At 37.8% G+C, this 13,840-nt stretch overlaps 1 protein-coding gene across 1 annotated transcript in view; it reads right to left on the bottom strand.

The window, feature by feature from the left end:
* The window catches only part of ADGRV1 (adhesion G protein-coupled receptor V1), a 254,889-nt gene that overhangs the window by 28,206 nt on the left and 212,843 nt on the right, over window positions 1-13,840 (bottom strand). The window contains exon 87 of the mRNA XM_088054108.1: window positions 8,215-8,336. Coding sequence (XP_087910234.1) covers window positions 8,215-8,336 — 122 coding nt within the window. The remainder of the gene's footprint in view (window positions 1-8,214; window positions 8,337-13,840) is intronic.

The raw sequence follows: 13,840 nt of genomic DNA, 5'->3' as shown, positions 1-13,840 counted from the left end.
TTAGATTAATACCAGTGCTTTTTTTAAACTGCTATTAGAAAAAGTTGCCAAAGACTGGTCTCATGGATGGTTTCAAGATGATTTTGACTATGTCTAGGTAGGAAAACTTGTTAAATGATCTCTATTTTTTTTAAGTTTGGAACTCCTTCTGAACTCACACTGATGGCTGTATGCAATAACTTTACATACATGATGGAAGTTCTTTCATGGTTTATTCTATAATGACTGTGTGATTGATTCCATAAGGACCAACCTGACTTGATTTTATTTTTCCCAATCTGTATATGTTTTTCATACCCTTTCCTGTGCTCTTTTACCAATTCAAAAGTTATCTACAAATCATGGCTGGGTGGTGGTCCTTTAAATCACATTCCTTCCACCCTCATCAGATGGATGACATTACAAAAAATTAAAACATTTCCAAAGGTGACAGCTGTTTAAAATGTATTCTAAGTCAAGGATACAATAAAATACTTAAAGAGGTCTTTATGTTGCATACACTTCAGGGGGGAAAAACATTTATTAAGTCAATCTTTACTGAATTACAGCTATTTCAGTGTTACTTCATGAAACACTTAATGAAATCTTAGCTTATCATGGATTCTGTTAAAATTGCATGTCATGAATATGTTGAGTAGTAATGAAATTATGAGAGATAGAATCAGTAGAGCATTCACTCTATCTGTAGTAGTTGCTTGAAGGCCACTGAAGCTGTATATAAAATAAGGAAAATATTTACTTTTTTTTACATGAACTTTGCGAACTCCCAATTTTACAAACTCCCAGATAAGGGCTTATTTCAGCCCTTACAGATGAAATTAGGCTTCATCTCTATTTATGACAAAGAAAAGGAGAAAATATCCTTTACATACTGGTGAAACATCAGGCTTATACAGCATAGATGGTTCTTGTGCAGGAAATATGTGGGTGGAAGAAAAGGGAATGGTTCTTTTCCTAGAGGGTATTGAAACTTCACATGCATTTATTTAATAGAAAAGTTCAGATCAGCCTCCATAAGGCAACAATGTTCAGCAGAAAGATATGTATGCACAGAGACCACTCTGCAGTGCTGAAACATATGAAACTGTATCCACTGCTTCAAAGTCATTCCAAAAGATGAAGTCTTATTTAAACTTTCTTACCTCTATAATGCCCAGATTTTGGGGGTTTATCATTAGTTCTGTAATGTTTGCTGTTTTCCTGAAAAATGGGCTCAGTCCATGTAACTGGTGTTCATCTATCACAGTGAATCAGTTGTAAATAAGGAAACACTGGCTGGATGGGATGTCTGAAGGTCATTCAGTAGACTCAGAGTCCACTAATCAGGTCAGTATAACCTTGTCTAGATGAATTATAAAACCCTACAACAGTGAAGATTCCGAACCTCCTTGGGAAACAGTTCCAGTTCCCTACTTCCTTCTCATGAATTATTTTTCTGATATCCACTCTGAACCTCCCACACCAAAGTTTCATGGCAATGTGCCCTTGTTGCTGTTACCTGGGGGTACGAAGACAGTAGAGTGGAAGAGTATGAAAATGTAATTTTTCAACCACCTTACAAATACCTGCATGCTGGTATTACATTTTCCATTGGTATCTTCCTAGCTCCTTTAGGCACTGCTCAAAGGACACATGCTCCATCCACGCCTCTGTCCAGCGTGGTAGCCTGCACTTGGGCACCTGCATTTTCTCCAGGTCTCATGGGGACTCCAAAACTGAATGTATGGCTCCACTCTGAGTGCACAGGCATGACAACGTAATCCGATGGATGAATTCCTTCTTGTGAAGTCTGGTATATTCTTTCCCAAATTCCCTGGAGGAATTTAATTTTCCCTAGTACTGTAAGTCCCCAATTTTCTGGAGTTATGTTTTGCCTTCCTAAAATTTGAGAGCAATGTTATCTTTTCCTTGCTATCATGCTTATCTCCTCAGTCACCTCAGCATTTTTGGATCAAACACTTTCAACTCCATCAATTAATGGTCTTAAAATAACAGTAAAGAATTCAGTAGTTTAAGTTTAAAGGCAAAAATTAAATTGATTCTGTGTTATGATTATACCAAGATACTCGTACCTGCACTGTTGAGGAAAAAAAAAAAAAGAGAGAAGGAAAAAAGCTATTTATGGCGACACAAAGAGATTGGCAACAATGCAAAAAAAAGTGATTTGTTACAGATAGCAAACTATCTTGATTGTTTTTTTATTCTTCACAGTAAGAAAAGTTGACTCATATTGATGGAAAATGAGAAGAATACACCTGATCCCAAGTCCTTTTCAGTGGATAAACTTCCACTGATTGCAGAAGTTATAGCTGCATTTCTGCTTGTTATGTGCTACATTATTCTGGCCATTACTAACACCTTCTGAGGAGAATGGCTAAAAAAGCTTTTTAACTTTCTCTTGCAAAAAATTGCTGTTAAGACACTCTTCCTGAAATAAATTATTAATGTAAAATTCTTCAAAAACATATGCAGGAACTTCACAGATGCTGGAAGATTTAAAATGTTATTTAATTATTGTATTTGTTTTTTAGGAAATGTATTATAGTCACATTTTTCTATTTTACGTGTGTCACTGAAAAGTCTACATGTTTTTTCTATGATTAGTTGAAAATCCAGTAAATCAAAGCCCACTTGAGTACACTCTTTCACTTTGTATTATTTAAAGATATAAACACAGCTCTGAACACAAGCTACTCTTCTGACATCAATTTCTCATGTATATTTAAAAGATACTCAATTATACCCTAACTATGTTTCCTATGTTTACTTGACACTGCACTCTTTTTTCTTTGTCTTCAGCTATAGACTGATTTTGTGTCCATTATGTATGGACTTGAATAGCTAAATGGAATCTTTTACCATAATTTATAAGTAATGTGTTAAGGTATGTTTCAGGTGGTAACGAGGATCAGGGCGGACTCTTCTTCAAGACAGAAGTTGTAAACATTGAAAAAGGGATATAAAATTGTTGCATTCTTTTAATTCACAGTGTAATCAAGTCTCGTGGACAGCTTTGTATGTTTGCACAGCTACTATAATGCATACCCAATGCTACTGTCCAATCATGATTACAACCCAGAAGTTTAGCTGATGCCAAAAAATGTTACGTTTCAAAAGTGACATGATTTCTTTACTTGCTTTATTGCAGTTATTTTTACTTAAAAAAAATGCACATGGTGAACAGCTTTCAAGGTTAAGTGAACGGCTCTAAGTATGCTATTGTCTTTCCTCCCAGGTAAGAATCCAAGCCACCAGAAACAGCTTTGTTGAACAGATGTCAAAATGCAGATGAGAATTGCTTTGGCTGTGTAATTTGTTTTGTGTCTGGGGTAGTATTTGAATTGTTTGGCTTGTGTTTAACTGTGTTTGGTTAGTGCACTCAGCTGACCAGAAGATTTGGTTGGACTGTATCTATTTGCACAAGCATATGTCCTTTTCTGGATATCCTTGAAAAAAATTGTAGTTCATCATAGTAAAAAGGCATTACTATGAGATCTTCACTGCCTTTTGTTGGGCTTACTTGCAGTGTAGAATCACCTTTTGCAGATCTGTAGGCAGCCCTTTACAGCCTGCCACATTTACCCGTATCTCATGCCTAGAGATGTCATAAGACAAAGGAAGTGAGCCTATTTATACTGGTGGCCCTCTCTGTGTCCCCTGGCTACACCCCAAAGTTGAATAGTATGTTCTAGGAAAAAATACATATTTCATTTGAGACTGGTACTGGCATGAGCTTATAAACTGTGTACTTTTGTTTATACTCTTTCCTGCATAATATAATGCAGCAATTTACAAAACAGTGTATCTTTACTCGCTTTCTACTATCATAGTATGTGGTTTTATAGTATAGTATAGTATAGTAGTTTTATAATATAGTAAGTTTTAAAACTTTATTTCTCCTTCCAAACCTGTGTCATCTTGATTTCTCTTAGTATATTTTCTACTGTTTCATTAAAATATTTGTTGTTTTTTTTCCAAAATACCTACTAGTTTTCTTTGATATCTTATCTCCTTTTCTACTCAAGCTAGCCTTTCCTTCCATTCTAGCTTGTCCCAGCTATTTAAATTATCTTAATAATTTTTTTAATTAATGAAGTTTAATCTCATCTTCTTGAGTCAAGTCAAAGTCAAGTTTGGATGTGCACCTGTTCACTTGTTTTCTGTATGCCCATATTTCTTGTTAAAGGCTTTTCAGATATTTGTACCTGAACTTCTGAATCTTCTTTTATTGCAATCTAATAAAATTGACTTTTAGAACTTTTTGCAAAATTTGTCTCTAAACTGAGACAGTGTGTTAGGCAAGTCAGCCTGTTCACCCAGTTTGGAAAACCACCAGTCAACTCTTCCATATTTTTCCTATGGTTTCTTGGGAAGAAGTACTTTGCTCATAACACTGATGCTTATTACATGGGCTTGAGTTGTCCAGTATGCTCAAACACAGAACAGGAAGATATTTAACCCTTATCTGCATCATCCAAAACAAACACAAATTGTTTTTTTGAACACTGTTGTTGATAATGGGTTAACTAGTAGTTGCCATTTATTTTTTCTCCTGATATTCCTGAAAATTTGAGGTTTTATACTGTTGATGGGTAATACCACAGTATTTCATAATATTAACATTTCAATTCCAAATTACTTACTGAAAAATTTAATTAAATTATTGCTGAGACAGGAGAGTTGTGGGGCTTATTGCAAGGAAACCATGACTGGGGTAGCTGTGGCATACCTAAACCCTTGTAGTTTACAATGTAGATACACCCTAAGTTATAGAGGATGGAGGTGTGTACTGCAGTTTGCTGGAAATATAGCCAAAGAATTATCTAGATTATACTAAGAAAGTCAGCTGCAGAGAATAGCCTAGGAACAGGCCTGAAGCCTCATTTTGACCCCTTTGCAAACAATGGGAAGAGGTCCACCCACTGCCCTGAACTTTGTATCCGTTGAATGCAAATATGCCTCTGTTGACATTGGCTACACAAATCAGAAACACTCCCCTAACTGCATGAAAAACATGCATTTGTGATTGTTTAGATGGGTATAGTACATGCAAAAGATCTTGTGAACTGCCAAATATTTGAGAGAAGTACTCAAGATAGCAGCTTACTCTTTCGTTCCTGACCCCAGAAAAACAAGCATCTTGTGAATAAATCCACAATGACAATCATAAGTTAAGAAAAGAGGTAAACATTTTTTCTGTTTCACAAGGGAAAAGATGAGGAGCCAAGACTTATCACGCAAGAGCAATAGAGTATGTTTCTGCATCACAGATGTCTGGGGAGGACAATTAGTCGCATACTGCTAAGGAATTCAAAATACCAGATATCCCAAACACACTTCTTTCTCTTTCATGGTTTTATAAATGTACTTTTTATTTTGTAAAGCAGCTACTGCCCTCCCATTTGCATGTTTACTGGTGAAGTTACAGAGAAAGGGTTGCTTTCCCCTCCATGCACTAGAATAGCTCTTACTATAAACTTGTCTCTGATGGGAACTGTTTCCTGCAGGAAGTGCTTGGAAACAATTTGTACTGAGTGGATGACTTTTCAAGCAAGTGCATTTCCTGGGAAATTCATGTCATAAGGCTAAACAATCACAATGGATAATATTCAGTGTCCTTTCAATTTCCTGTATTGAATCCATTTGGATATCAAACATGTTTTAATGGCTCATGTTCTGCTTCTTTACACAGCCCATAGCTCCTGAGCAGCAGGGTCCCAGGCTTCTGCTTCTTGTAAACTATTTCATCTCTTCTTTTCTGTTGTAAGAAAACCTCTTAGTGAACAATTAATTGCTTTCTGGTTGAAACAGGGCTTGTTGTATAACAGAAGTGCTCACCAAAAAATAGTAAACCCACCTTTTATTGCAGAAAAATGACCTTGTTTTAACAATCATCAATTCTGAGAGCTGACAAAGACAGAACGCATAACAAAGACAGCTAGTTTTCACTGTTATCATTATGAAAAAGTGTTATCCACTATCAAGTCCCATTTCCTTTCCCAGTCACAAACAGATGGGCCGAGATTAAATCTTCAAAGGACACTGGACATGAGATGGATAAACGTGGCTATGGATAGCCTGTGGGTCAGAATGACTCTTAGCAGGAAGTGTGTACTGCCCAAGACCAGCCCCTTATCATGGGAACATGGTCTAAAAATCCTTTCTGAAGCTACACCTGCCTATAGCAAAACCTTCATTTTCTCCAGTATTTGTAATATATAATTATGCTCTACACAAAGACTTTGCATACTGGTATTTTCTCTAAGTTAGTTAGTTGTATCTGATTATTTGATAAAAATCATAGATTAAAGAAATTTACAGACTTTTCACCTTGTTCCTTTCCCTGGTTTTCATTTCATGCTACATGTCTGGCCACCTGAATCATACATGAGTTTTTCCATTTATTGACTAGATAAATCCTAAATTTAAAAGGTAACAGTCAGTATGGGATGGTTATTTAAAATGTAGGAGCATTCCAGGAAATATTTTTAAAACCTGTTTCATTATGAAGATTTACAAAGCACCAAAGACAATCATCTACTAAAACAAAAAAATTAGAACTGTAGTACTGTGAAAGAGCCACTTTATTTTTTTAACTTCTCCTTTTAAGTATATGGTAACTTTAAACGTAAAAAAACCAGTTTGTAAATAGTTATAAAATGTAGTGGATACTGTCCTACTATGTTTTGCATTACAAAAATCCAAGGATAAAAATCCACCTTTAAAGCAGGGAGTATAAGTTATTAAATTCCTCAAAGCTGAAAACAGTTTTTGTTTACTACTGTTTGAGTTGGAGCCCCAGACATACATGTTTTAATTTAAAATAATAATCAGGAAGAAACTATTCATTTGAAATGTCTTCAGCTCCTTTGCAGAAAAGATTTATTTCATATTTCAGGTTTTACTGATTCTCTAGGGCTAGAAATACTAAAAGTAACAGCTTTTTCTTCCTGATGTGGAAGATCAACACTGATGTAATGTGAATAGAGATGCTGCATTAACTTCTGCAGGCCTGTTGACACATACAGTTTTTTTCTAAGATATTAGTAACTATCATTAAGGAAAGAAGCCAAAAAAATACCACATCTATTGGTGAAGCAGAGCCAATATATGTCAATATATATAATAATTAAATGACAATATATACAGAAAAATCAAATACATTACAGGGAGAATAAAAAACATTTTTTCCTCAATTAAAAAAATATTTCTGAGAAGTAATTTTGAAAGTGTTTTAATACTGCCTAAGGAAACGCCCACATTTTGAATTTAAAATAAATCCATTTTGTGAAAATATGCCTTTTTTAATTGATTAATTTTTATTTGATGGGGCATAAAGAATTTTAATATTGGGAAATAAAAGGTGTCACAGAGATTTCTGTTCTAAAAAGTAAGAAGGGCATACTGGAGTCCAGAAGAACTTGTCCTCCAAAGATTTTGAAATATAATTTTAAATGTCCTGCTAATTTCACTGTTTTCAGACATCAGAGGTATTTTCCCATCTGTGATATAATAACCTTTATTCTATAAATAATTCTGCAATATGCAGTATAAATGAAGTGCAATGCTCTAAAGAACCCAGTGGGAACACTTATATGGGTGAAATTTTGGAAAGAGCTATTTACATTTTTTATTAGTAATGATAAACATTTAGTCTTTGTTTCCATTTTCAATAAAAGTTATTTGCTTTACCAATATATATGCTACATGAGAAAAGCTAAGCCTCAAGGCTCACCGCTTACAATGGAAAAAAAATTCAGTCACAGAATTTAAATTTTTTGTGTGGTTATTATTATCACTATTATTATTATTATTTATTATTATTTATTATTATTATTATTATCTACAGAAAATTGACATACTTGGTGATTTTTGCAAGGGCTGCAGATACTTCAGTTTTGCTGGTATAATTATCTCAGTAACACTACATAGAGAAGCAAGTAATTTTCTTTCAGAGTGCATTATCTATGAAATGAAATCTACTGCAATTATAGTGCTATTGTTTAAAAACAATGCATCACTTGTTTTAATAAGCATTCCATATATCAGTTTGAGAAATAAACAGAATACACATTTCCATACTGTGACAGTGAGTTACTGAATGCTCAGCTGGTGAAGCCAAAATGACAAATCTGAGTGGACAAGACACCCTCTTCATGTGCCCCTTCAGTGTGAGTCAGCAAGAAGACCAAAGGACCAGATGCTGGCTCTTACCTGCAGGCTGTTGAAGATGATGAAGAAGACTAACATCCAGAGGTGCCGGTAAGCCATGTGCAGTCCTCCCCACAGCCAGGTGATGGAAATCAGGGCAAACAGGTACAAGACCAAAGGGATCTCTGCAAACCACAAACACAGCGTTTCAGCTGCTGCGCCCTTGGAAAAAACACTTCTTAAAGCATTACTGACACAGGACATGGTTTTTCTGTCTGTGCCAAACCTTGGAGCTTTTTCTCCAGTGGTGGGCAGCCCTTCTCCTGCTCCAGTTGGGTAGGGGTCCCAGGGCTTTTATGACCCTGCCCTGGGATCAGAAGACCAGCAGACAGACACTGTGAGGAGTCTGGGAGGTATGAGGGGAAGAAGAAGCACAGCCCAGCTCAGCAAATCAGGTGGTGGAAGACCACACATGAAGTCAAAAACTATGCTGAACTTTGGAAAGAATGGAAGGACTCTTGGCAAGCTGTAGATATTTGAGAGAAAATGGATTTCTAAGAATTGAGAGGAAAGAGAAAAGATGAAAAGTGTTATGGTGTGTTGGTTTTCCATAGCTTGATTTTTTGATGACGAAGGAAGACACCAGCCACGGAAGTGATTTTTTCCCGTGGGAAGCTGCTGGAAGCTTCCTCCATGCCTGACAAAGCCAATTGCGGGCTAGCTCTGAAAGAAGACATGCTGCCAAGCCAATTGAAGTAGTTGCTGCTGCCTCTGTGATGACATTATTTAAGAAAGAAAAAACCACATGGAAGTCCCCTTTTTTCCCCTCCTCTCAGGGCTGTCAAGGAGACCGCCGAGGCCCTTCCCAGCACGGCCAGGCCCCTGCGGCCAGGCCCGTCTCAGCGTGGCCTGCATGGGCGACGCTTGCCTGGCCGCCTTTGCCTGGCCGTGCTGGGGGCACAGGGGCAGCGGGGGCGGCTCCTCTGTCCTGGTGCCCGGCACCAAGAGAGCCGCTGGATGCAGCCGGAGCTGCGGGGACCAGGCGGGCAGCAGCCAGGGGCACAACGAGCCATTCCCCGACGTGGAGCCTGGCCGGGATCAAGCTTGCAGCGCTGCTAAACCCTCTGAGAACCTCTCGTGGACAGAACTCGAGAACGGACAAACCTGCGGACACCAATTCTCTCCCGAGTCAGAGAGAAGGAAAAGGCGAGGAGACGTGAGGAGAACAAGGCGACACCAAAATCGCTGAAAGGAGGGAGGGGCAGGAGGTGCTCCGGGAGCTGAAATTCTTCTACAAGCCATGATGAGGACTAGAATAGAACAAACTGGTTCCCTGTAATTCGTGACGTGCATGGGGGGAGGCAGAGGTCCACTCGCAGCCTGTGAGAAAAGGTGTTCAGCTGGAGTGCGTGGATGCTGGAAAGCTGCAATCTAGTGGGAAACTCGAAGAGAGAGAGAGAGAAGATAGAGAAAGAGAACCCTTGCTTCCAACCCGGAACAAGTCATCCTTAAAAACGACATCCCATGAGCTAAACTGACCCACGCCATGTAGCTCGAGAAGGCTGCTTTGCCCATGGGAGGACTCACGTTACAGCAGGTTGGGCGGGACTGTTACTCCTGGAAATTGGAACCACCTTGGAGGAGTTCACTAAGAACTGTCTCCCATGGGAAGGATATAACCCATGATATAACAGAAGAGACTCCTCTCCCTCAGCGAAGTGCAGAAAGATTTTTAGAAGTCACAAACTGACGAGAAACCCCATATTTTGTCTCCCTGCACTGTTGTGGAAAGGAAAGAAGGTCTGGGGAGGATGGGGGGCAGGGCGCAAAGCTGCTCAAAAGGTTCATTTTAGTTCTTATTACCCTCTTTTAATTCTGTTAATATTATTTTTCTTCATAGTTCTTAAGTTTTGAACATATTTTGCCCTTACAGTGTTTTCTCCTAATCCTTATCTCACCCCATGAACCTTTTAGTTTTTTTTCTTTTCCCCCTCCGTCTGCTCAGTTGCAGCAGAAGAGAATGAGTGAATGATTTTTCGTGGGTGCCTGGCTTCTAGCCAGTGTCAGACCATGACGCATGGATACATAAACAGTCCCAGCTCTGACCACTTACAGGGTTGTAGGAAATTATAAGAATAGCTTATTCTTTAGTTCGTTGTTATTTTCCCCTTCAAGTCAAACATAAGACATCTGACCCCATAAAACTTAAAGTGACAGCCTCCTCTCAGCCTAGTAGAACCCCAAGATAGACTTTGAACCAGTAAATTTCATTCACCTTCAAAAATATGTGCAGAATCTGTCTTTAAGGATGCACCCATACATCTCCATTTAATAATGTAAATTTTATAATGTAAATTTGTATTCCCTAGTGTATTTGCAGCACAAAATATTTAGGGAATGCTGGCAGGAAGATGTCTGCCTGGACAAAGTTTGCAATAAGGACATAACAAAATAATAACAAAAGTTAGTTTTTACCCCCACATGTTTCTCCTGACAGGAGCCAGCCCCTTGTGTTACCATGTTTGCGGCAGAATTCAAAGTCCATGTTTGCCAGGTTTGCACACCTCAGGGACAGAGGTGCTTGGCCAGGAATTGCCCCTCTCCACATTAGTTTGCATCAGGAAAGAGTGGGGGTGTGTTTTTGACAGGTGTTGTTCCAGAAACAGCAGTTTGGGAGCCCTTTAGCCTTTTTGTTTAATACTGTAAAAATAGTAAGGGCCTTCTGAATGTACAGAATACCCCGTCATACAGACTTTTTTTACAAGAAAAAGCATAAAGATGCCTGCTTTTTTCTACATACAGTTTATGGTTCTGTTTTTTCCTTTATTGGCAACAATTGCCTCGTTATCAGTATTGCAGAAAGCTAATAGAGAGTTGAAACTTTGGCAGCATTTAAAGCCTTGGATATCCGAGTATTGTATACCCATTTGTTGAATTTTGATCCAACAAAAGCTCAATAATCAGAGTAAATGTATCAGAAAATAAGCAATAATTTGTTTTTTAAGTTTGTAAAATCAGGATTGCACAAAGGAAAAGAATGCCAATAAATTTGCTTGATATGGACCAAAATAGTCTAATTATTTGTAGTTTTCTTCATATGAAAATAAAGCCAACAGACCCCTCCCAAAGATACCCCGAAGGGTTATTCTGGGCAGATGAACCTTCACTGACATGACTTTTACTCTAAGTCCAAGTGGAAGCAGTTGCTTCTAGAGTACTTGGATAAACCTTAGTAGACAAGACTAATGTGGAGAAGTCAGCTCAACACTACTGTGATGTAACTGACAAGCAGTTCTGTTTGGTATTATATAATTAATATATAATATTATAAATATTATATATTACTATTAAACAATCCAGCTATGCTGGTTCACATTTTTTGTACACTTATCACACCGTTTTTTAATACTAGGAGTGATGGAAGACTTTATTTAAGCAACAGATAGTCCACACCCTCCTTAAATATATATAAATGTATATATGCATGCATGTATCATTGTCCTGACTGTTCATGTCTTTCCTTGATATATGTCTCCTTTTCCTTAATATAAGCTTAAGGAACACTGGCAGAGTTGACAAACACAATACAGATAAATGCAGCTCATGCAGTTCTAGTTGCAGGTTTTTTTCAGAGTTTGAAAACTTAGCATAGTCCAACTTGATATTTAACTAGGTGAAATTGCATACATTCAATTTACCAAACAACTGGAAGCATCCCGTTTGTCACTCCTTCCTCATTGCTGAGATCACTTCCTTGTTAATCTATAAAATTAATTTTCTGTTCTGAGGGCTGCAGTATGTTGCAATAATTTATTAAGGGTAGTAAAATTGTAGTTACTACACTAGGGGAGTCCTTAAAGTGAGCACAAGGTTTTGAATGTGATTCACACAAAAAAGTGACAGTGAGAATTTGAAAGATAGGCTGCAATATTTTCATTATGGGTTTCAATTAGATTACAAAATTTGTGAACCAGGAAAAATATGAGGATGATGGAAAAATTTAATCACCTCATCAGGAACCTAAAGGGAACTGTACTGGGTATATAAAAAGTTTGTCTGGCCTTGCCTTCAAGAAGGACCAAAAGAGTTGGCCAGATATGATACTTCTCCCAGAAATTCTCACATTTACAACTCAAGAGCTTCCCTAACCAAGCACAGAGCTTTTTTTGCTCTTTGGTAATCTTCAGGGGACTTTTCTTTCACAAAATCATATTGAACTTTGATAGTTCAGAGGAATTATCAGTGCAAGGAACTCTACTATAACATCATAGGATTCAAGTGATAAAATGCCAGATTGCCCAGCTGAAAAAGCTGTCAGACTTGTGTTTCCTATTTTGTTTCCTTACAGTAGAAGCAAGAACAAGAAATATCAGGAAACAAAACATGGAACACTTCCAAACAGTTATGATTTCACCTACAGTGGTTTTAAGTTTGCAACAAACTCAACCCTCCCAATTCTATATTTCTGAAAGAAACCTCACAAAGAAAAGAAAGACAGTTTAAAGTTTCTGTATTTAAACTGGTGACAGTTTAAATGCGTCCTCTGTTGCATTATAGAGCACCTGAAGATGTCCCTGCTTATAGGAGACAGAGGTTAGACTGGATAACCTTTAAAAGATGCTTCCAACCCAAGCCATCCTATGATTCCATGGCTTATAATGAACTACTGAGAAAAATAATCTCATGATCTCCTACGTCTACACCCAAACCTACTGCAACCTTAGCAGGCTGCTTACTGCTGTCCACCCCACAGGACTGTGTATCCAGTCAGCCTGTGCATGCTTCTTCAGAAATGAGAAATGCAACACTTGCCATATTTGTGTGCCTGAAAGGACTGGAAAAGTGGTGATAGATACTAAATTTAAGAGCACAGGAAGAAACCACCTGAAAAAAAAAAAAAGAAAAAGAAAAAGGAACACTATTTTTCAGTACCAAGTGCATCCTATCCATCAGCACCATTCATATGCATGATACACCTCTTTTGGAAATCAAGGGAAGGGGATGTCTGCCAGCTTATGCATCTGAGAGCACTAATGAGAGCACTAAAAGCCATGTGGCCTCTTGGTAGTCCAAGACTGGGAGGATGAGCAGCTTTGAAGAAGTGGAAGTGACTGTGAAGATGAACAAGATGAGCAGGAGCCTTGCACCATGACATGCTGTCACACTTTCAATAGCTCATCTAACAGCAAGTTGAAGATTGAGTTGGATTCAAATATTTTCAAATATGGCATTTTAACTTCAATAATGAAGTGACAGTTCCCATGGTTGCTTTCTTATCCCCGTGTAATGCCTATTGATTATGAATGAATAGTTTGACACTGCCTACTACAACCTCTTTTACCAGGGTGGGAAGAAGCAATGGAAAACTTCCTATACAATTTCAGACAACAACGGCTCATGGTGCATAGTGAAAAATTCTTGAAAAATGCCTTTCTATTACAAAGGGGTTTTTTTATTTAAAGTTAGGAAAAGTTAGGAAGAGCAATGGACAAGAACTTAGAAAATCTACATTCTGAATTAATCAACAACTCACTTAAACAAAGGCATCAAAGCAGAAGTATAGGCTGTATGAAATTAATTCCTTCCTTCCTTCCTTCCTTCCTTCCTTCCTTCCTCCTTTCCTTCCGACACTTTCCTTCCTTCCTTCCTTCCTTCCTTCCTTCCTTCCTTCCTTCCTTCCTTTCTTCCT

This window comes from Pseudopodoces humilis, chromosome 4, assembly GCF_049639895.1.
Source record: "Pseudopodoces humilis isolate 2021_Gansu_Grassland_sample_001 chromosome 4, ASM4963989v1, whole genome shotgun sequence".
Taxonomy (NCBI): domain Eukaryota; kingdom Metazoa; phylum Chordata; class Aves; order Passeriformes; family Paridae; genus Pseudopodoces; species Pseudopodoces humilis.
This window is presented reverse-complemented; position numbering and strand designations above follow the sequence as displayed.